The following is a 23,200-nucleotide window of genomic DNA, read 5'->3' as shown; positions in this document are numbered from 1 at the left end:
AAATATGAAGGATCAATGGGCTGTGGATGGGCTGGGCCAAGAACTGTAAAGTGGAGTCAGGGGTTCGCAACTGAGAGAAAAACTATAACTACCTAGCTTATTACTTTGCAAGACACAAAAGCGAGTTAATAAAGCACGCATGCTTTGTGCATTGTACATGCTGCTAGCAAAAGATTGGTCCTTTGCTTCCTTTGGGTACTTGTGTGGTGTCAATAATTTTTAATCTATTCATTTTTAACGGGCTGGGCCGGACTGGGATTTGACGCTTTTACCATGAATAAGCTAGGGCTGGGCCGGGCTGTGAACCCATGGGCCTGGGCTGGGCTGGACTGGGATTTTGCGGCCCGCGGCGAACACTGCTCGCCGGATAGTCCGTCGTGAAAAGGTCTATTGCCTCTTCAGGTTTCGTGGAGATGGGCTGGTGAAGCAGAATGACTTATACTTTTACACGCAAATATTGTTACGGAGCGAGCGAAGCGAGCGTAGTCTTTCCTTAGATTAACGGAAATTTCTGAGTATGAGCGGCCGGCCGGCCGGCCGGCCGTGGTCACGCTTTTGCGAGGCTTATATCTCAGCAACCACTTGACCGATTTACACGCGGTAATTTTTGTAGGGTAGCTTCATTCCTTCTACCAAGTATTGGACTATTCCCTATGCATGTGGGTGACCCCTTATGCACGTGCCACGTGCAAAACGAAGAGGTGTCAGTTTTGTAATTGTTGCAATATCTCGGTAACTACTGGGCCGATTGCGCTGAAAGTTGGCATGTAGGTAGGCACCCACTAGGCACTGCATATACCTACATGTGCCAGAGTTGGGGTGCTGCTGCACGTGCGCACGTGCAGGGATCGTTTCCAGATCTCGGGAACGGCTGGACCGATTGCGCTCAAATTTGGTACACGGTTAGGGACCGGTTAGTAGGGTGCCGTGCACAAGTCAGTTGGGACCCATTTTGCACGTGCGCACGTGCAGGGTGCCGCCTCCAGATCTCGAGAACGGCTGGGCCGATTGTGCCCAAATTTGGCACATCGCTAGAGACCAGTTAGTAGGGTGCCGTGCACAAGTCAGTTAGAGGTACCCCCTCGCAATTTCGCACGTGCAAGGCCCACCCCCTCGCTCGCTCCGTTAGTCGCCCCAAAAGGCGTTATACTGTTTTTTACGATGTTACACGTCACTAAAGAGTAAGACACTTCCAGTATTCCTATATCAATCAAATACATCCATCAACACACACAGTGCGATGTATGAAACGCAACTTATACGGAAAAAACATCTTATTCAAGCTCTCCTTGTGACTGAGTTAACAATGACTTGTCATGATTGATCATAGTTTGGGGCAACTAAAGGCTGAATGATAATCGATATTTACATAGCATCATCTTGCAGTGCCTAAGCCTCACAGACATCAGAGCACATGTCAAAAGGCATATTCATTATGCACTAAGTAAACAGACGTCAATCCATTGTCATGCCGTCCACATTTCTATAACACAATACAGTGTCACTTCATGTAGTAACGTTTATGACAAGCACGTTACTGACTTATACACCCTTCTACAAATGTATAATACAAGGTTGAAGTACCGGACGATCCTCACTGGCCACTCAACTCCAAACACTCAAAAGCGGGCAGGTACACTACCATAAACTCGCACGCGCTCTTGGTATAAAAGTACTGGTAAAGAGTAGCCCAGGAATAACCAGTCTTTGGCCAGTCTCGCCTCCGGAATCTCGCTATATCAGCACATCAATGTTCGATACAAGCACAGCGTAGATCGCCCGTGTCAGGCCACGCTGGAAATAACACACACGCTGGAAACACACTGGAAATTGCTGCACTATGGAATGAATAAATGAATTTGATCACACGCTGGCGAAAGTTCGCTGTAGTTGCGCGGTGGGCTCGTGGTTCAAAGGCGTTGGTGATGTCATGAAGGGCCACGACTTCATAAGCGTTGATAAACATGAAAAAGTAACAACGAGAGTATCTTTAATGACTGAAGCGTCGCTGCTCTTCAGCCCAACAAACACTTGTTTCGTTGCCCAGTTTCGATTCTCAGCAATATCTCGCAATACTTCAGCACTTCCTAAGGACAGCTCAAGATCGTTGGCACCCGGCGCTCACCACAAATCATTACAAAACGCCTCCGGTGTCCTGAGTCCCAGACGAACAATCTCACGGCCTTACCACAACGGACTACCACTTCCAGGCCTCTACTGGCCAACAATATCGCTCGACAGTGTCATATCGCTGTCTCCAGAAAGTCCAGCATCGGCTGAGAGCGCGTCCTGCCCTGAAGGAACGGCTCGTCAGGTCCCGGCGCGCCGGCCGCGTACACACTCATACCGCGCGGCAGATGGCCCATCGACACTGCCGCGTGCACCCCGCGCGAGCCGGGCGACGCTGGCCGCCGCACCTCGCTCATGTTCTCATAGACGGGTCCGATGTTCTGGTAGACGGGGTCGACGCCGGGCGTCTGTCGGCGGGAGCGGCCGTAGGGCGGCAGGACGGCCGTGTAGTTACCGCTCCCACTGTCGGCACACTCGGACTCGGTGGAGGTCTCGGAGACCGGCTGGCGAGGGTAGCCGCCGGCAGGATGGCGCGAGACCGGAGCGGCGGCCGGCTCGAATCTGGGCGGTGAGTCCGTGGAGTCAGGATCGGAGAGCGGCGCCGAGTCGGAGTCAGAGTCGGGCTCGCTCGGCGGCGGGGTGTCCAGGGAGGGGTGCTGGAACGCCGTCCTCTGAGGGGTGAACCGAGAGTCGTACTCGGCAGTGGAGCTCTCCTCGTCGGTGCCGGCAGAGGTCAGCACCACCGGACCGGCGCTCGACGCGACATCTGAGCCCTGGCTCATCTGGCGGCCGGCAGAGCGCAGCAGGTCAGTCAGACCAGACAGGAAATCAAACAGCTTACGAAAACAGTCAAGTGTGAGAGTAGTTTGGATCCAATCTGATTAGAAGATCTCTAAAACACATATTATCTCTAATAGACATATGAACTCTAACGATAATGAGAAAAAGAAATCTACTCCAACAGAGATAACGGTCAGGAACCATTCATTCCCCTGCACCCACCTTCCAAACCATTGTCTACCAAATCCATTAATCACTCCACACACAACTCACACCCATTCCTCTACCAAAACCCTCGCCCTGTCACCCAACTCACGGCCTGTTTGGTGCGTCTGACGCTGCTGACATCTGACGCGCTGCCGGACCTGCTGGCCGCCACCAGCGAGCGCGTGCTGCGCGCGCTGCTGCGCACACTGCGCCGGCGCATCAGCTTCTCGGAGCGCCGGTGGCGCGACTTGAACGCCCACAGCATCAGCAGGATGATCAGGACGAGCAGCGCGATCGAGGCGCCGGCAATGACGCCAATCACCGCCGGGTCGCGGAACCAGGAGAGCGGGTCCGCGTACACCATCGGGTCTGACGGCAGAGAGCGTAGAGGTTAGCACACCATCGGGTGTGTCCAGGAAGAAACAGGCAAAGATGGTGTAAAATGGTACGCATACTCGGAGTGCTCACCCTGTTGGTCTAAAAAAAAACATGGTCTCAGGTGGTACGATTCTACACACTTTCGAAACTTGATGAGCCTTGCACGGATGAAATCACAGAGGAAGAGCAGGTGCATGGCAGTAGTCAGTACCCCCCTCTCACCCATTTCACAGAGGAAGGGCAGGTACAGGTCAGTACCATACCCCCCGAGCTCACCTATTTCACAGAGGAAGGGCAGGTATAAGTCAGTAGTCAGTACCCCCCTCTCACCCATTTCACAGAGGAAGGGCAGGTGCAGGTCAGTACCCCCTCCCCCAAACTCACCCATTTCACAGAGGAAGGGCAGGTGCAGGTCGCACGGTCCGCTGACGACCCGCTGCTGCACGAAGAAGCTGCAGCCCTGCACAATGTCCAGGTGCTGCATCCACACCCGGTCCAGACGCCAGTTGTAGAACGGCTGCTGGCCGCGGATGAAGCCGATCAGTTCGCCCGTGTGACGCTGCAGGTACGGCATCGACGCGTTGTCGCCCTGTAATGGAAACGGTTGGTCGATGCGGTGTTACTTCGCCAGCCTCCTATCGTAATAAACGTCTTTAAGTCGCACCAATCATATGCTATAGCTACCTAAATCAATCGATGACGATCATTAAGCCACACATAATCATGCCAAAATCTCCAGGCATACAGCTCACTTCAGTACGACGAGGATCTAACAACGAGGCTATCTAACATCCATCACTTCCCAAAGAGAGGCGATCGGCGGAGGACCCCAGGCCGCGCTCACCTGACAGAACTGTTTGGCCTCGGCGAACGTCATCGGCGCCGGCACGTAGATGAAGCACGTGGTGTCGACCAGCGTCCAGCCGGGCGGACACTTGTCGCTCAGCAGCGAGAAGTTGTTCATGTGGAACTGACTGCAGGCGGAGAAACGATAGGCTGGTGACGGAATGCGTGTGGATGGAGCGCACAGCAGAAAATTGGAGGCTGGTGCGGACATCTCAAAGCAGAATTCGTTGATAGTCAGCAAGAATTACGACAGGACAATGCTATTGTACTTCTGTCTCTCAGCACACTACCTGAAGTCGATCCGTAGCAGACCGTGGAAGTCCAGCTTGTCCTTGATTCGTCCCTGGATGGCCCGAGTCTCGTTGTAGCCCCACCAGTTACTCCGAGCGTCCAGCGGCGTCTTCCAGATCTCGTACCTGAACAGATAACGAACAGAAACTCAAAAATATTTCAAACGATTCGCGTTACATATCTACATATAAACATGCATAAACATTGCTTGTGCCATATAAAACAAGCATGCTAAGTTTATAATATATTAATAATGCGGAAATAGCAAATTATCTTACGATATCCATCGCTGCAGGCAAATTTATATCCAGCTAAAAGCAAATATGATCAGCGATTTACGCCAGAAACTGACCTGTAGTTGGACATTTTCAGCTCCTCCCTGGAAATAAAGAAACAATCGTCAGCGAACACAAAATTCCAAATAAGCATCATGACAAGTACCCAATGACCTGTTACTGAAGTGTGCGTAAATTTGCACATCACCTACTTTATCGTATCTTCAGCTCGGTTTTAAGATGGTACGTAGTACGTACTGTGTGCGGTTGATGGTGGCCATTTCGTAGTCGTTGTCCTCGTTAACCAGCACGTTCTCGGCGTACCGCTGGCCGGCGCTGCTCACCAGGATGGTGGTACGGTTATCCTCGTCAGTCGCGTAGTTTCTGAAGGGGCGAAACGGCGCGTAGGTAAAACGGCCATGTGTGAATTGTGGGTGCTGAGCGAAATAACTAACAGCAGTTGTATATTAGTCGAAAAATGGTTACTGAGAAAGTAGTTAAATCAACATTTTCCCGCGATGCTGATTAGTTAATGTTGTAAATAGTTGGTTGTTGTTGTTGTTGATCATTGAGAAGTTGATTGAAATCAACTATTTCCCGCAATGTCATGCAAAATCATATCTAAAATCATCTAAAAACCGTTTTAAAAGCATTTTGTCCTCAATGGATCCACTTATAACGAACGGCACTTACTCGTAGAAGCTGTTGCGTACGAAGCTCTGGTAGATGGGCAGATGGACGCGCTCAAAGCCAGTCACCTTCATCGTGTGAAAGCCGTTGTTGTTATAGATGAGGTTGTGAGTAAAATTGGTAACAACCTGCAAAAATACATTAGAGTAATCAGGTGTATGGAATGTGTCTGTCATTAGAAACAACCAGTAAGACGTTAGCTACGAAAGAGCAAAAGGTCATGCGCGATATAAACGTTATAACGTTATATAACTTCATGATCTTGCCACAAACGAGCTGTGGAATTCACTGTCTGTCGAATAACGCTTTAACAGGTAACATTTATCATCCGCGCACCTGTGAAAACTCGATGACCTCTCGGTAAAAGCAGTCGGCCCTTGTGATGTAGTTATAGTAGACGATGGCCTCCTGGTAGGGCGATGTACGCCGGCCCTCCACCAGCAGTGACGGGTGCTGCCGGGTGTCGCTGAACAGGTTGTGGCTGATGTGCGCCTTCAGAGCCGTGGCCAGACCACTGGAGTCAGCCAGCAGACGCAGGCCGCCCTGGTTGTACCGCAACAGGTTGTTCTGCAATCACGGAACGCGTGAGAGGAGGATACGGAAATGTACATCAAATCATCGACAGGAAGAAAGGAAGACTTCTCCAAAAATTATTTCGGTTGCCTTATTTTGTCGGTTGCTTTATAGTTATGAATAACGCAAGCACAGTTTCTCAATCATCATCATCATTCATCATGTTTTTTCTTGGACCTAAAACATGTCTCGTGGTGACAGCAAGGCTACCGACAAGTGCTAAGATGTCTTACCACAGAATGCGTGGCACTCCACGATCCGTTCCCTCACCGTGAAGTAGAGGTACTGCATGTTCTGTACGTCCATGCTGACGGCGGCGCTGGCCGTGCTGAAGTTGCCGTACATGTGCCTGCCGTTGCCGGTGATCCGGTTCCACTCCATGGTCACGGTGGGGTTGATCTCGCCGGCACCGACATACGTCACGGCGCCGCCCTCGTTATCGTATATCTCCGAGAAGGAGATGTTGTGCATCACCTCACGACCTGGAACGAAGCACGCAACGGTAACAACTATTTTTATCTGGTATGTCAGAATATAACAAATACAAATAATAAAAACCTTTGACACGCTACTTAGTTTCCACACATTGCAATCATAACTGCCTGAGACAGTGAGCACTAGCAATCAACTCTATTCTCGTCGCATCAGGTTCAGGGATCGCGTCATCCCCGCAGCTCTCGCGTTCCACACTCACTGAATCCGATGGAGGAGACGGGCAGGGTGACGACCTCTGCGATGAAGCCGTGCCGGCTGTGACCGCCGCTCGAGTGCCACTGCACGCTCAGCGTCGTCTCGTTGGTCGTGTGGAAGAGCACGCTGTCGGCGACGCTGGCGTACGTCAGCTCCGACATCAGGATCGACGTCACGTTCCAAATGTCGCCGTCAAACAGTCGGATCGAGTCGGGAGCCAGATCAGGGAAGTCGCTCGAGTTGGCCAGGTTGAACTGCAGCAGTCTGAAGGCGAATACGATCATGTGAGAGCAGAAAAAGTGAATAAAAAGACGCACATGCAAGGTTGGGAATATATCTGCGATAAGCATTTTAAAAGTAGAAAAATCGTAGCAGCTATAAAATGTCAACTGGTATCCAATGCAAAAGTCCAAGCCAACCACATTGAGTGTTCGACCGTTCCGTGCTTCTATCCTCAGGATACTGAAATCCTTCTCCTCCACGCCGCAACCCCCCTCCGGGCTGGACAGGCAACTTTATCTCATGCGGGCTGCTCCCTTGGAGCGGCACCGCTGCTCCCGAGGGAGCGCACCCCGTAGCCGGGTGCAGTGAGTGCCTTGGGGCTGGGTGGCCTGTCCTCTGGACGGGCTCAGCCCCGGCGACTCACTAGGGTGCCTGCCCAGACCAATGTCTCCCCCTATATCCTATCATCCTCCCGGCTCTGAAATGGTCTCATTGGACCGAAAGGGCCTAACCCAACAAAACAAACAAAACAAACAAACAAACATTGAGTGTTGGTAAGTACTCACCTGAATCCCAGCGTCTTCACCTCGGCGGCCGACTTGAAGATTTTCACGCAGTCCACCGGTCTGTCGTCGTACCTGTAGTGGAGCAGCACGCGCTCCCGCACCACCACCTCCTTCACCGAGTCGCACACGTCCAGCATGCCGAACACGCTGTACGGCAGCGTCACGTTCTGCACAGGCACAAACGAGCTGTGGCCCGCGCTGCGCGCCTCCCCGGTCAGCATCGCCATGCTCACGCCGACGCCCAGGCTGCCGCTGACGCTGAGGTACAGCAGCTCCATGGACTGCTCGGGGCTGACGGCCGCCACGCCGTCGTCGAGGCTGTCGGTCACACGGATGTGTTGCACGTCGGGCGCGCGGCGCACGGAGAGGACAGCTGGAGACGGCAGGCCGTGCTGCCGGCCGGCGCCCACCACATCCACGTAACGCATCACGGAGAGGGGCGCGTCCTCGGGACGGCGCAGCGCCTCCTCCAGCCGGCCCGGAGAGAAGCGGATCCCTCCCCAGGCGCGGGCGGCCTCCACAGGAACCGGCGAGCCGCAGTCGACGAACACAAACGGATCGAGCCAGTCACAGACGTACGGCGCGCCGGTCGGGTCCGGCTCGCGGCCGGTCTGCCGCAGGTGGCAGTCGCCGAGGCGGCGCTCCTCGCCGGAGCACTGGATCGGCTCCGACCAGGAGGTGACCCAGCGCAGCGTCAGCTCGGTGAACTCTGTCCTCTGACCGAGCGCCACGTGCACGTGCACGTCGCTGAGGCCCAGCTGGCGGCACACCACCTCGGCGTTGCGGTCGGAGAAGTGCCGGTCACACACGGGCACCCACTGGCGCGTGGTGCGGTTGAACAGCTCCAGGAAGCCGCTGGAGCCCGTGCAGTTGCCCGGGGTGCAGAGACGGACGGGGAGCGGCTGGCGTATGGCCGCGCCGGGCGGTGGGCTGCGCCACTCCGGAGCGGTCTGGCCCACCGGACCGCCGTACTGCTCCTCCGCCTCGCCCAGGGCGACTTCACGAGTGTCTCTTTCAGCTCGTGAGTTCCGTGACAAGTCACGAGAACTTCTTCCGCCTCGACGATTCTCCAACACCTCACTCGAGGCCCTCAACCTCGTCACACCCGGCGGCAAGCTCCTCTTCCGACCCTCACCATCGCCTCGCAGAGACACCGGCCTCATCACAATCCTTCGCTCCTCGTTGCCGATGGCCATCAGTCTTCCCAGCACCAGAAGTCCTACTCCCGGGTGGAACTCGAGGATGACGCCCGGCTCCAGGTGCAGTGTGCTTGTCGGCATCACGGTGAGGTCCGACCACACCAGGTACGGCTCCGGACGGTACCTGGGGACACAGAACGGCAGGTCATTGGGGTGTGGAAGATACCGATGCTAAAATAAATTGTAAGCATCAGAAAAGGCTGGTAATATAGTTATTTAGTGCCGTAAAATGGACAACGGATCCAAGGCACAAGAGAAAGTGGTTGGATGTAAACTGTAGACCCAGTGAAAGAGAAATGAAATCTAAGAAGAAGTGCAACACAGCTTCGTTTGAGGCCATTTCAGACAACAACCAAGTGAACAGCCACAGAAGTGAACACATTTTTTATCTAGGTGCCTGAGGGCGCACGCTCCCCAACCTGAATCCAAGATGTCCGTTGTAAGTACTAAGTACCCACCTGAGCGTCAGGTTCTGTGTGAGTCTGCCGCAGAGTCGGTCCAGATCCATCGGGCCGTCCGAGCCGCGGTCCTGCTGCTGAGGCGCGCCCACGTAGCTCTGCGTCAGGAACGGACTGAATGTCACCGGCACGTACCCGGCCCGGTCGTCAAAATCGACGATCAGCCGGCGGATCTCCGTGGGCTCGCGGGTACCCCACCAGTTGCGGCGCGCGTCCATGGCGGTACCCAGGCCGGACACCCGACTGCCGGCCAGCAGCACGTAGCGCATGCCGTTCGTGGCCAGCACGTTGTCTGTCACATTCACCGGCTGCACGCCGCGCACGGCCACCACGTAGCTGGCGAGGTCCACCTCCTCGCCTGACGTCAGCGGCGGAGAGTTGTCGCGGATGACGTTGCGCGTCACCTCGGCACTGACGTTCCCGATGACGGCTGTCTGGCTATCGGAGTGTATATTGACGACTGTGGGAGCCCGGTTGTTGCGGATGGTGTTGTCGGTGATGAGAAACTCCTTCTCCATGCCAGAGATGGCGATCATGGGTCCCGCGGCGGTGTTGTCTGTGAGGCTGTTGCCGCTGAGCTGTACCCGAGAGAAGTGTCCGCTGACGGACAGCCGGAGCTCAGAGTTGTGTCTGAAGGCGTTGTCGCTGATGTAGATGGAGTGGGTGAAGTTCTCGTTGTACTGCCAGACGTACGGCAGGCTCAGCTCGACGCCGCCCCGTCCACTGGAGGAGATGGTGTTGTTGTGCAACACCCAGTGGAAGAGATTGTTGGACAGCCACAGGTTGCTGCGGAAAAAGAGATGAGCTTGTTGCGTGTGCTCGGATAAACACTGCTAAACGGCAAGAATCTACAAAGTAGCGCACACTTTTGTAGCGAAACGTCAGCATTCACTGAAGCTCCGTCGTAGTTTCATCAGCAAAATGATCGTGTCGTTTGCAATACCCAAAGATCGTAAAAGTATAAAAAAAAAACACGAATCAGCGCTGGGTACCTGAGCTCATGATAAATAAAGTACCTTCCAGGATCACGCCGGCACCGGGCAAAAATGTTAGGTTCGTAGCTCTGAAAACCTTTTACTAACTTGGAGATCTGCTGGAGGCCGGCCCCGTTTCCGTCGATGGTGGTGCGGTTGACGATGACGGTGACCTCGGAGATGTTGGAGGAGGTGACCTCGCGGAGCGGGGAGCGCAGCAGCACCGCCTGCTCCCGGTTACCGGTGATGGTGCAGTCGCACACCTCGATGGACTGGTTGGACCGTCTCAGACGCAGCTCGTGCAGGTCCCCGCGGTACCTGCGTAACGGGGGAGCGGGACGGTCAATAAAAAACGGCAAGGGGTGGGTGCACACATAGGCGGCGGAACGGGGAAGGCACCGGGGCACCGTGCCCCCTTTGATTTTGGCATTTTAACATTAGCCCTATGGACGTTGCATGGAAAGAATGGGACCAGAAGTCGGCAGTGCCCCCCCCCCCCCCTTAATTGAAGGTGTTCCGCCGCTACTGGATGCACATAACAAATGATGTGGCATTTGAGTTGAAACAAAAGGTGGTCTGCAATAATTGTGGATATGTGTTCCATGGGCTCAGGTGCAATGTCATACATGTTAGCAGCCTAATACAAAGAACCTGGCATCTCCATCAGGTCCTAATCATTTGAAACATCTGCTTTTTAAAAGAAGTCAGGTAACACTTACGTATTTTTATTTCATAGGAAATTACCAAGGAAAATATTAGACCGTTTATCAACGAACAAGCAGCAATTGCCCAGCTGCAGCATTTTGAAGAGACGGGAGTCTAAATCACCCATAACTTGAGCTGGCAAAAGTTTCGACTTTCGAACGAAGTCCAAAGACCACCATCCGTGGTTCTCATTATCCGATCCAAAGGTCTCCAATCTCCATAGCATGCAAATGGACGCCCGATAACAACTGACTCGTGGACGGGGCAAGGTTCAAACGAACTCCAGCACAATGCCTCGTGCCACAGACACCCTCCAGCCGATAGCGGGCGCCCGGTCGGCTCCCTGAGAAGATAAGAGACGCCGAGGTGGTCGGCGCACCCTTGTCCACAACGACGCCAGTCCAAGAGAGTCTCTACAAGTGAGTGGAACGTTCAGCTTTTGTCTGGTCACTAGTGGCACTGTCACGCTGGTGGGAACGTTTCTGGTGGCATAAGATCTCCAATATCGTCTTATCAGAATCATCTGGACATGGCCGAAGTACGCTCTGTGAACTCTGTGACAGCGCAGACGGACGTCCTGCAGCAGCTCGGCTGCGAGCACTACCGTCGGAGGGCACGCCTGGTGGCCCCCTGCTGCGGCCGACTCTACTGGTGCCGTCTCTGCCATGACGCCGCCGAGGTGCACACGCTGAACCGGTTCGAGGTGTCGGAGATCCAGTGTGGCGCGTGCGACCTTCGTCAGGGTGTCAGCCGCGCCTGCGAGCGCTGTGGTGTTCAGTTCGGGGAGTACTTCTGCTCCATCTGCCGGCTGTATGATAAGTCCCGGGACCAGTACCACTGCGAGGAGTGTGGCTTGTGTCGCGTCGGTCCCCGTGAGAAGACGTTCCACTGTGCGCAGTGCGGCAGCTGCTACCCCCTCTTCGAGCGGCAGAGCCACCAGTGTCGGCCGTCGGCCGCCCTGGACGACTGCGCCGTCTGCCTGGATGACCTGCACTCCTCGCGGGCCGCCGTGCACGTCAACACCTGCGGCCACAGACTGCACGAGGCCTGCCGCCAGCAGATGCTGCAGCACGGACTGTTCTCCTGTCCGCTGTGCAACGTCTCCATGCTGGAGATGCAGCCCGTCTGGCGGGAGCTGGACAAGGCGGTGCAGCAGACCGCGATGCCCAGCCAGTACCGACACCTCCTGGCGTCCGTGCTGTGCCGTGACTGCCACGCCACCAGCGTGGCGCCGTTCCACGTGGTGGGTCTCAAGTGCGCCCAGTGCGGCTCATACAACACGGCCCGCAGCGGAGGACCCATGTACCGCAGAGGGAATGACGGAGAGCTGCTGCCGGCCACCGACGAAACGCGCCACGACGAACAGGTTATCTAGAAGGATCGAGGATACGACGTAGGCTAGGCGGACCGGGAGGTCGAAGGAGAGACAAGCAAGGATCAGGCCAACTACACAGAGTAGTGCCTGGAGATAAGTTAGGAAGAACAGCCCAATTATCCGGATGAACCACGAAAAGGTCAGGCCATGGCCCAGGGCCAGCAGAGGTCAGCCAGATCCAGCTCAACTGTAGACCGGTGTCAGGGCCAGGTCATTTAGAGCAAGTGGAGTCAAGCCAGCAAGATCATGGCAGGAGAAAGGAACATTTATACCTGAGTCGCTTGTTTGCCTTCGACATAAAAGTTGGCGGCCTATGAGACGCTGAAGTCAAAGACCAAGGTGCCTGTAGAGAGGAAAGACAGCAGCCGGGAAATATCTTCTTGAGCGTTTTCAATTATGAAACTAATTGTTACGACTTACATGAGTTCTTAAGCATGGTTTACAGTGTATTCCACATTTTCCTTTGAACATATGCCGTTTGAACTTAACGCCATGTTACAGGGCATCTGTGACGTGCCTCATTGTCAAATGTCCATGGTTCATGACATTCCGTGGGGACTATTCCGAATAAATGAGTGTCCGACGAGCCAGTAAAATAATCGTAACCAGCTGACTAAGAACCAAGCTTTGTGCAGCAGCGTACACATGCCGAACGGCGTCAGGTCCACGATACGACGGACATCAGCTACGCCACGCGCCCCCAAACCGTGCCCACCTGTCGTAGAAATGCGCTGAGATGCCGCGTCTGTTGTTTTCCACGGTTGACTTGAAGAGTCTGATGCGGGGCGTTCTGCCCGGGATGACCATCCGACGCAGCAGGGAAGTTGGACGTTCGTTCAGCACGTCCGAGCCTGCAGAGACAGACAACCATGTGATCGCACTGGAACGCCACACTCCGAGTCTCCGGGACAGGGATAAGTCCAGGATTAAACAGCGATTAGGTGAGTTTCTCAAAATAATCTATATTACTATTTGAGGAGGGTGCGTCTGTCCGTTACCGAGGTCCCGACTTGATGGTGCTTTGCGTGGACTACAGGCCAGACCGTTGCACCTAGCCCGGTGAAAATTGCACAACTTATAGATCAAGGATGCGCGACGTGCCTTTGAGGGGTCTCAGCTCGATCGGAGTGATAGGGAGCGCGTGGCGCGTGCTCAAAAAGTGCAAATTCGCGTCATAGACTTTACATGTATAAATCGGCGTGCGAAATCGGGCGAAAACGGCTAATTTTGGCCGACACGGGTCCAGTTCCCGTGCAATATCTTGGTGACCAGGGGTCCGACCGGCACGGGAATAACAGCATCGTGTAGATAATTGAACGGGCTATCGAATGGTGTACGATGCAGAGGATGGCACGCGCCACGTGCACCGAGGAGGGCACTTTTATGTGGAAAATTGACGTTTTGGACGGATTTTGGAATTGATTTTTTTTTTTAGGTGACCGTTAAACGGAGCGAGTTGGAACAACGCCTGTTGGCAAGAGAAAGGTACCGCCTCTCATATGAAAATTGTGAAAAGCTGATTGATCCAAATCAAGGTGGTGCAAATCACAGGAGAAAATGGTGTTTGTCAATTTTGTGCCACTTTATTAATCACACGGGGTTTGCTGCATAACCTGATGCCTTTGGCAATTGAATATGGTACCATTGGATAGAGCATTCAATTCTGTCCAATATTCACTCTTCATTGTTGCATGATTAGCAACAGTATCCTTAAAAATGTAAATGTTCCAAACCATTACATTGTCATTTTTAACGAAATTCATCGATGGCCCTCAAAAGACTTCACGCCAGTTTTCGAATCATTCTAAAGTAGAACGCATGATAATACGACACGGGCACCTCGATGCGATGTATCTTTTTGTTTTCTTACAAAATGCTTGGCCGTCAAAAAGCAATCGAACGAAATGGATATCTACCAACCAAATCGACACAGACCAACCCAATACCCACGGGTCAAAAAATCCCCCCTTTGCGTTGCGGAGCACGCGGGTAACCCTAGTGAACTCCATTTATATTTCGTCACCGTTAATTAAAATTTACTTGCGCAACAAAAGAAGGTTTGCTTGACCAAACTTGACGCCTGCGTTACGAGTTGCAAACTTTCATCTGCTAAGGGGCACGTGATTACAATGTGCGCAGGGAAACGGGACAGAACACAAAGCATGGGAACCAGCTGTAGGTACTCACGTCTGACGGCGGTGAGCAGGAGGACGGCTCCTCCCCTGGTTCTCCCCGGCGCCAGGTAGCGTATGACCACCTGGTAACTGGACGAGCTCACCGGGAAGGCCAAAAAGTCCCTTCGCAGCTGCCACACCTGCGTCGGGTCGGCAAAGCGTCACTGCCAGCGGCTAAACAGGACTGTAAGAACACCTCAATCCAACAGGTCAGGTTTGTTTCAATGGGTTTATAACCGAGATTCACAACTGAAAAATCATCTCCCAGACAATATTAACGATACCTCGACATCCGGCTGTATCTTGTAGTAGTCGTAAACGTGCACGTCTTCGGTGGATTCCTCGGCACCCGGGTTCAACACCTGGATTCCGATGACGTTTTCACGGGCAGTCTGCAAGAGGAGACATTCACAGGAATAAATACATGCTTGTTAATGCTTGTTATAGAATACCGCAATATGTGGCAAGTGGCAACACAATGCAAAACGAGATATATGTACGTGTCTGTCAAACAGCGTGGGTTTCGCGAAAGTCCCATTCCTCTGCATTGTCAGAAGATACATTTGTCATACCTTCCAAGAAATATTACAGAAATTTCTGGTACAGTCTCACCCTGATATTGAAGACTTTGTCCGTGGCCCGCTCTGCGCCCATGGTGATCAGGTAGACCGGCTCATCCTGCTTCAGCACGATGTTGCTGTCGGCAGAGGGCAGCAGCAGCTTCCTCTCGGGTGCCTCTGCAATCCACCTGACCAGCTCCCTCTGCTCGGAGCGGCTCAGGGACGGCTCGTAGTGCAGACCCGACTGCTGGTTCCCCATCAGCCTACAATCTGAAACAGACGAGGCAGCCATGAGAATGTATTCTAGTACCCATCGGACATACATACTGAGGTACCATAGAGGTTACAAAGTAAGAGGCTGCTTAATGCATTGACATAAAGTTTTCGGAGGGCTTTCAAGACGTTCCGATTCGAGACGTCCCCGCTCATTCGTCCCAAGTATCACCAAATAACCAATCAGATCCATTCACACTTCATTGACCCAGCCTCAACAGCCCCAAAGAGCGCCCCAGGCCCAGAGGGTCTCGAAAACTAACCGGTCATATCCAGCCAGGCGGTTCGCATTGAAATCCCGTGGCCGCGGTTGTAGCGAGACTCGACGTGCTTGAAATGGTTGACGTCGTCTATCTTGTAGATGTCCGAGTACATGATGCCCAGTCCGTCACCGTCATTGTCACTCAGCGTCACATGCTCCAAAACGTGGTGGTTGAAATCCAGACGGAGCGCTGAAACAAAAGTTAGGGTTAATTGGGCGCGAACACAAGTCTTAGTTATCATTCGTATTCGTAGTATCATTCGCATTCGTAGAACTTGACATTATGTGTGGGGGATTGAAACACAATGAATAAAAATGTTTGGTATTCAGAGCAAAACACAAACTTTCAAACCAAGAACTAAACCAAATTCCAAGCCATATCTAGCGCTGGAGACTCTCGAGACCGACAAAACCAGCCGACCCAAACTTTCAGTCGGCACACATTTTCCTACATCGTGCGCGCGCGGTTCATAATGAGCCACCGCCGCACTTTTAGCAGTTGACAATAAATTATTTACTTATATAACGTTACTTACAACATTTTCCTGCTAGCACACCTCACCCTGTCTTTCAAGACACATCAAATCATATATCACACCTGTGATTCACGAGCGGCACGACTTCGGAGCCTCTCTGATCGCCGCAAAACGGTCTCGGGGCGGTCTCGACCTGTGACCGGGGCGGTCTCGGACTGTGGCGTCACTTCTGGTTGTCTGACGGGGAGGGACACCAGCATGGGTCCTTTCTCACTTGAGTCACTGTCATCCTCAGCTTCATGGTCCTGTTGGAGCCGATGTCGCAGCTCTCGGACGTGGCGGGGCACTCCGTTCACCTCCACGGCCTGTTCCGAGAGCGTGCGTGTCACCACGCCCTGCTCATACTGTGTGTGACAGCGCGCGCCGGGTGGCCTCACCCAGACAGCATCTCCGGGCTCGTACGCTTCTTTTGGCGGGCGGTACCCGCCAGCCGGTTCCTGCTGCGCTGAAGGGTCGGAGTGTGGCAGACTCGTCCTCCAGTTGTAGCGATACAGCTGGTTCGCTGGCGTCGAGTTGTCTGTCTTGTTGTCTTTCGGGGTCATGTTGTAAATGTACACAGCTTCTGAGATATCACATCCCTTCCTTGCTGCTATGGTCTTGACGGTGCGGTGGACGCGTTCGGTGACACCGTTTCCGGACGGGACGTAGGCACAGCGGAACGTCAGTCGCACGCCCCACTCTGCAGCAAATGCACCAAAACGCCTGCTTCGAAACACTGGGTCGTTATCCAGTAGGATTTCATCCGGCGCTCCTCTCTCCAACAGGATGGAGCGTAGCTCGGCCACTAGAACTGAACTTGTTTTCAGTCTCAGTGGACCCCAAATGGTGAATCGACTTGGGCTGCAGTCGATGATGGTGAGGTATGATCTGCCGCGGTACTCTGTGACGTCGATCCCAAGTCTTGTCCAGACCTGCTTGACACTGAGTTCGCCTTTCTTCCACTTGACAGGGGCAGGATCGATCGACTGGCAGACTTGACAGCTCGTCACGACGTTCCTGACACAGGTCTTTGTGACCGTGGGCATGACACGTTTAGCGAAGAAGTGCGTTCTTCTGATTCCGGGATGGCCGGCATCAGCATGAATCTGAGCGACGCGGTCCTGTTCACACTGCACGGCTGTTGCCACGGCTGCGACACCAGTCACACCGAGCTCGTTCGCAGAGATACCGTCCTCTTCCCGCTGTACAGCAGCTTCAGCGATCTGACAGGAATCACTCCTCGCTGTCGTTCCAATCGCGGCACACAGGGCTCTGTGCTTGTCATTCCCTGCTTCTGGATCTCTGGTTTCAGTGGCGCCTCGCGGAGTACCTGGCGCTTTGGTCTTCACTTCTGGACTCAGCCATTTGCGTGGCACCCTTGTGAGATTGTCGGAACGATTGGCAGCAGAGGTCACACTTCGCACAGACATGTCCAGTCTGTACTCCTCACCCAGCATCTGCAGAGTTGAGAGACGTCTTCGGATGAGCATTTCAGACGCGGCTTTCGTCTTTAGCCTCATCTTTCCGCTCAGTGAGTTTGATATCCAGTGATATACGGTGCGGGAGTCTGTCATTAGGACAACCTTCTTGGCTCCCCATGATATCGCCAGATTTACTCCTTTGATAGCTGCGTCCAGTTCTGCGACGTTTATGTGCGTCCCATCGTCTTTCCTCAGCCAGCAGCCGTCCTCTATCAGTTCGCCGTCTGCTTCCAGTGCTACCCCGAGGGCCAACGAGCTTGCATCAGTCCAGACTGTGACATCTCTTCCAGACACGTCCCATCTGCCCTTCGCTGGGTCATCTGCTGCCACCTTCTCCAACAGGTCCTGAACCATGTTCTTCACCTCACTGTCTTCGATGGGATCGTCCCACCTCTCGGATAGCGCGCTCGCGCGTCGTTTCAGGTACGAGGTAGCTGGTCGGAGCCAGCCACATACGGGCAGATTCCCTGTGAGACGTCCGCAGAATGAAAATATCTTTCGCTTTGTCAGTGGCAGCTCGATCCCCGTGACTTCATTATCACGTCTCCATCTGAGTCCGTCTGTTCCCGCTGATACTCTCAGCCCCAGAGCTCTGCCTCCGTCCTTGAGTTTTACTGCCGGTTTGCACTCCAGACCGAAGCGCTTCAGGTGCTCGGCCACCTTCTCAGCCGGCAGCACGGCCTCGTCAACCAGCACGTCGTCAATGTACGTCGACACTGCCCGCTGCACGTCCGAGTCCTGGCTGACGACCAGATCCAGCACGGATTTCATGACGCAGGGCGATACGCTGAGGCCAAAGCCCATCCTCGTCAGGCAGTATCGCACGCCACCGACGATAACCGTTTGGTACGGCCACATCTCCTTTTCCACGTGAATTTGCAGATAGGCCTTGTTGAGGTCCAAAAGCGCCACGTCTCTCCCCAGCTTGCGCCACTCTCTCAACTTTTCATTGCACACGTCCGCATCTGCCGTGAAAGTGTCCACGTGGGTGTTCATTTCTCGAAAGTCCATCACCGGTCTGACTTTCTGTTTGTTCAGTTGCACGACAGCCATCATGGGGATCAATCCCTTTGGCGGACCCAGCTCACTTTCATCGTACGGTAGAAGCCATCCATTGTTTATCCAAAGGGCCACTTCCTGTTCGTATGCCGCCTTGGCTTCAGCTGAGATGCGATACTGAGCCACACAGTTTTGTAGCACTCCAGGTGCTTTGCCATCAGACCACTTCCAGGACACGATCCAACATCTTTGGCGCTCATCAAACCAAGCCCGGAAATCAGCTTTCTCCACGGACAGCTGTGGCTTCACATCTACGCCAGTCGTCAAGTCAGGAGCCTCTTCACTGAGTTCAGTGCGCGGCCTTTTCTCGCTGCGACAGAGTTCTTCAGTCGGAGACTGGGCCGAGGCGCCTTGGCGTGACCTTGCAGCCGCACCCGATGTCGACACACTCTGTTCTCGGAGTCCAGCGCAGGTGTTCTTCTCGCTACAGAAGAGTACCTCGGTTGGAGACCGGACGGAGACACCACCAAGCGCCTGCACACCGTCCATTCCAAGCACCATGTGGAATCCCAGAGGCCTGTCTTCCGCTACCAGTGCGCTTATTGTCACAACCTTCAGCCCCGGAATGAGCACACTGACGTCCGCGACTCCGATGCACAACAGATTGTGGCCGCTTGCAGTGGCAACGTTCACAAGTTGCCGTTCCCATGATTGGCAGACAGACAGATGAATGATACTGCGGGTGCATCCTGTGTCAATAAGAACATTGCACTGTTTTCCGCAAACTTCCAGTGATCGCACTGGCAGCGCGCCCATCCACTTCAATTCCGAGCAGAGGCCGGCGCTGAGTCCTCTCCTCGCAGCTCGTTTCCCGAGCGAGGCTGGCTCGGGCACTCAGCGGCGATATGACCCCATCCGGAGCATCGGTAGCACTGAATACTCTGTCTTCCGCGGCCCGTGTTCCTTGAAGACACGGTTGACCTGTTATTCTGAGAGCGGTTGGACACCACCCTACTCGAGGGGTTGAGACCTCGCATCGCAGAGACGCCCTGCGAACGGGGAGTCTGTCCGAGGAAAGCAGATGCGCTTGGTACTGTCTGCTCTTCACAGAGAATTGCTCTCGCGCGTGCCACTATCTCTGTCAATGACAGCGATTCCATGCGAGCGCCGGCGCGCATGATCTGCCTTATCGCATCCGGTAAGCCCGCCATAAGAGCACACGCTAGCCCTTCTTCACTGAGACCTCCGAACAGTGTTGACAGCTGCTTGAGTTCTGCTAGATACACATCTACCGACTCTCCATCTCTCAACTTTCTGTCAACGAACTTCTCGTATGCCATGAATTTGTCCGCTGCGAACGCACGCTTCAGCACAGTTTTCACCTTTGTCACGTCCTTCCTTTCTTCTACAGAGAGCTGCTGGTATACTGCAGACGCACCACCTTTCAGTCTCAGAGGGATGACAATCAGTTCCTCAGCCGGCGGGGTCTGTAGATTACAGACCATCTCGACTTTGGTCAGCCAATCTACGACATCACCTGACCCGTCAAATTCCGGTATTAACCTGATGTCGAAGCTAGGTGAAGCCATTCTTGCTCACTGTGCTATTCGCTTGATATTTGAATTAAATGATAAATTACGAATAACGCCGAAATAGCTTGTGGGGGATTGAAACACAATGAATAAAAAATGTTTGGTATTCAGAGCAAAACACAAACTTTCAAACCAAGAACTTCCAAAACAATAACCTTTTATTAGCATATGAACACACATTAAAGCAAATTCAAAAAACGACCTTTCCGAAATCACACCTCGGTCAGACTGAGGGACACGATTCGCGCGCCGTCACAGCCCCGTGCACAGAGCACCATCCCAAGCTACCGCAGTCGCTTACACAATTCGCTCGTAGAACAGCATGTAAGCTTGCGCCTTGAGCACCTTGTCCAGAGTCACCTCTGTGACGTGCGTGTCACTCACGTAAAACCACCGCCCGGCCTCCGGCTGCGGCTCCGGCTCCGCCTCGGGCTCCGGGGCGGGCTGTTTTTGATCCGTCTGTGACTCCTGTGGCGCGGCGGCGGGGTCCTCGCCCTCCCCGTCTTCCCGGCCCTCCTCTGCGGGCCTGACCGGGGACGGTCCGTCCGTGGTCTCCGGTCGGGTCTGCTCGGCGCGCTGCCTCGCCCGCTCACACGCCACGGCGAACGCGTCGGTGACGAGTGTGGTGAGTCGCGCAGGGTTGACGGTGAGCTGGTCGTGACGGCGGCGCACGCGCACGTAGGCTGTGTAGTGGCCGCTGGTCAGTCGACCGCTGTGCTCAACGACACCAAACAGCGAGTAGAGCACCCGCCGCTGGCCGGCCCGCATCTGAGGCAGGTCCTGGCTGATGGAGGAACAGAAGGGGGCCAGATCGAGCCGCTCGCCGAACTGCACGTGCCGGTTCACCTTCCGCAGGCTGAAGCTGCACACCTCGAACCGCTTCAGGTGGATGGTCAGCACCGGCGGCGGACTGTAGATGAGCAGCTGCTTGCTGGCGTTGCTGTATACTGTGCCGAGTTTCTTCTCAGCTGCTTTTTCAGCCGCCGTGAGCCGTTTGTTGCGCAGCTCGGTGCAGTTGTCGCAACCGAGCTTGTTGTTGCCGGTGAGCAGCTCGGGCGCCGTGTACTGGTTAAGGCAGGTGAGCAGGCTGCACTCGCCAGCGGCCGCCTGGTAGCGCGGCGCCAGGGTGGTCAGCGCTCGACTGAGCCACTCACAGCGGCTCAGCGGCGGCGGCGGGCCGTCCGAGGGATCGGCCGCCGGTGAGGGGGTCCCCGTCCCTTCGGCCGGGGCAGACTCGGTTGGCGCGCAGGTCCCGCCGTTCGGCGCAGACTGGAGTTCGCCGCCGTCCGCCACCCCTGCCGTTGAGCTCTGGCCGTTCGCCACTGCCTCCGTCGGCACACCGCCCGGCACCTCACCGGGTGACGGCGACTGGCCCTCCCGCGGGGCCTCCTCGGCTGCCCTTCCGCAGTGACCGTTCGGAGCGCCCAGACTGTTCTCACGCGCCTCCACAGCCTCTCCGCAGTTCTCCGCCGGCACAGAGCTCTGCTTCTCCCCCACCTGGTCCGCTCCCGCCGTCTCCGGCGCACCGTTCGGGGCTTTGTCAGCACTCTCCCCGACCAGTGGCACCAGCCCGGCCGGCGCCGAGTCCGCCTCCACCGGTGACGACGGCCGGCCGTACACCGTCAGCGGGCCCGGCTCGTCCCCACACGAGTCCGCAGCGGCCGCGGCGCCGGCGCTGTCCACAATCAGCGCGCTGAGCCGCTCCGAGGGCTCCTCCGCGGCCAGGTCGGCCGGCGGGTCGGGGCTGACCGAGGCGGGCGGCTCGTCAGCCGGCGGGTCCGGACTGACTGAGGCCGGCGGTTCGTTCAGCTCGTCTTCCGTCGAATCCCCACTGACCGAGGCCGGCGGCGGGTCGAGCTCCGACAGCAGGCTGAAGATGATATCTTCGGCGGCGGGCAGCGAGAGGTCGAGGAAGGGCTCCATGCGGTGTGTGCAGGCCATGCAGGCCTGACACACCACCAGGCTGACCAGCTGGCCGCTGAAGATGGAGTCGATGGTCGTATGCGATACCTGGTGGCCCAGCGCCTTGGCACGCGCCTTCATGTCGTCGGGTACTTCCTTGGGGTCGGCCTTGGCCGGCAGCCCCAGACCGAGCAGGATCTGCTTCTGGTGCCGCCCGAGATCCTCAAGCCGCGCCTGCTCCATGAGCGCTCGCAGCAGCTCGTGTGCGTCCTGCTGGTTGCAGCCCACAAACTGGGGCACCTTCAGGGCGATCTTTCTGAGCAGATGACTGGGGGAGACGGTGGAGCCGGTGCCCGTGATATGCATCTTCTTGAGAAAGTCGCACAGCGAGGCGGTGATGGGCCCGCCCTCCGGCAGCACCAGCTCCATGGTCTCGCCGTCAGCGCTGACTGTGACCTTTCGTCCTGGGCGGCTGCTGATGTCTAGGTAGTGCGTCAGGTAGTGGCACTGGCTCAGACACTGCAGCACCGAGTTCAGGTAACACGAGTTGCCCAGGTTGATCAGACCCTTGACCTTCGGAAGTGACTCGTTATCACAGTCCGCTTGAGCCTGTTTCTCCTTAGCGGAGGCGCCCTTGGAAGACTTGGGAGGCGGAGTGTCCTCCTTGGATGGCGTGGCCCCGGGACGTAGAGTTCCCTGCTTTTTCTTGACAAACTGCACAGCTTCGTGAAGTTTCTTATTACTCTTCAGTGACACTTTCTCGTTACATGTGAAACACCAGACGCCCCAGTCGGCGGCGGCATTGACGGCCAGCGTGTGCGAGTCGGAGCGCGGCGTGTTAAAGTGCTGCGTGGCGTGCCTCGCGCAACCCTGGTGGCCGCACTGCATGCACAGCCAGACGCCGTGCGGCAGCTGCGCGCCCGACGGCACCGGCCGCTCTTCCCCATCCGCGGGTGCCGTGCACGGGGTCGGCACCTTCTTGTCGCAGGCGCCGATCCGCCGGTTCGACTTCAGCTGCCGCTTAATGTCAACCAGACTGACGCTCTTGCCCACGTGCTGGCACATGCTTATACCATTGTTGGGAAGTCCCATGTTCAATGGATCCAGTATCTCCTGTTCTGCTGGTCTGGTCGTAGGAGACGT

At 55.2% G+C, this 23,200-nt stretch overlaps 2 protein-coding genes across 2 annotated transcripts; both read right to left on the bottom strand.

The window, feature by feature from the left end:
• Positions 1-1,165: 1,165 nt before the first annotated feature.
• On the bottom strand, positions 1,166-18,617 carry LOC122364942 (protein bark beetle-like). Its single transcript, XM_043335752.1, has 21 exons — positions 18,141-18,617; positions 16,319-16,448; positions 15,570-15,758; positions 15,086-15,303; positions 14,758-14,865; positions 14,487-14,613; positions 13,015-13,150; positions 10,328-10,537; positions 9,246-10,031; positions 7,589-8,911; positions 6,805-7,064; positions 6,381-6,592; positions 5,874-6,104; positions 5,541-5,665; positions 5,106-5,231; positions 4,925-4,951; positions 4,572-4,697; positions 4,280-4,409; positions 3,820-4,024; positions 3,167-3,426; positions 1,166-2,852 (listed from the first exon to the last, which is right to left on the bottom strand). Exons 1-21 carry the CDS (start codon positions 18,615-18,617, stop codon positions 2,244-2,246), a joined length of 6,015 nt encoding a protein of 2,004 aa, XP_043191687.1. The 3' UTR covers positions 1,166-2,243.
• A 1,835-nt stretch (positions 18,618-20,452) lies between these two features.
• On the bottom strand, positions 20,453-23,122 carry LOC122364940 (ubiquitin carboxyl-terminal hydrolase 16-like). The gene has a single exon (XM_043335751.1). It carries the CDS (start codon positions 23,120-23,122, stop codon positions 20,453-20,455), a length of 2,670 nt encoding a protein of 889 aa, XP_043191686.1.
• Between the last annotated feature and the right edge of the window lie 78 nt (positions 23,123-23,200).

The sequence above is a fragment of the Amphibalanus amphitrite genome, unplaced genomic scaffold, assembly GCF_019059575.1.
Source record: "Amphibalanus amphitrite isolate SeventyFive unplaced genomic scaffold, NRLGWU_Aamphi_draft 000708F_arrow, whole genome shotgun sequence".
In the NCBI taxonomy this organism is placed as follows: Eukaryota; Metazoa; Arthropoda; class Thecostraca; order Balanomorpha; family Balanidae; genus Amphibalanus; species Amphibalanus amphitrite.
Note: the sequence above shows the minus strand (reverse complement) of the source record. Positions and strands in the feature narration are given on the sequence as shown.

Bases quoted from the DNA above. Each gene is read 5' to 3' on its own strand.
- LOC122364942 (XM_043335752.1), bottom strand. From the start codon at position 18,617: ATGGCTGTCGTGCAACTGAACAAACAGAAAGTCAGACCGGTGATGGAC. The intron at 6,593-6,804 runs GTGAGTGTGGAA...GCTTCGTTCCAG, and splicing joins CGTCTCCTCCATCGGATTCA to GTCGTGAGGTGATGCACAAC. The intron at 4,410-4,571 runs GTAGTGTGCTGA...CTCCGCCTGCAG, and splicing joins CTGCTACGGATCGACTTCAG to TCAGTTCCACATGAACAACT.
- LOC122364940 (XM_043335751.1), bottom strand. From the start codon at position 23,122: ATGTGCCAGCACGTGGGCAAGAGCGTCAGTCTGGTTGACATTAAGCGG.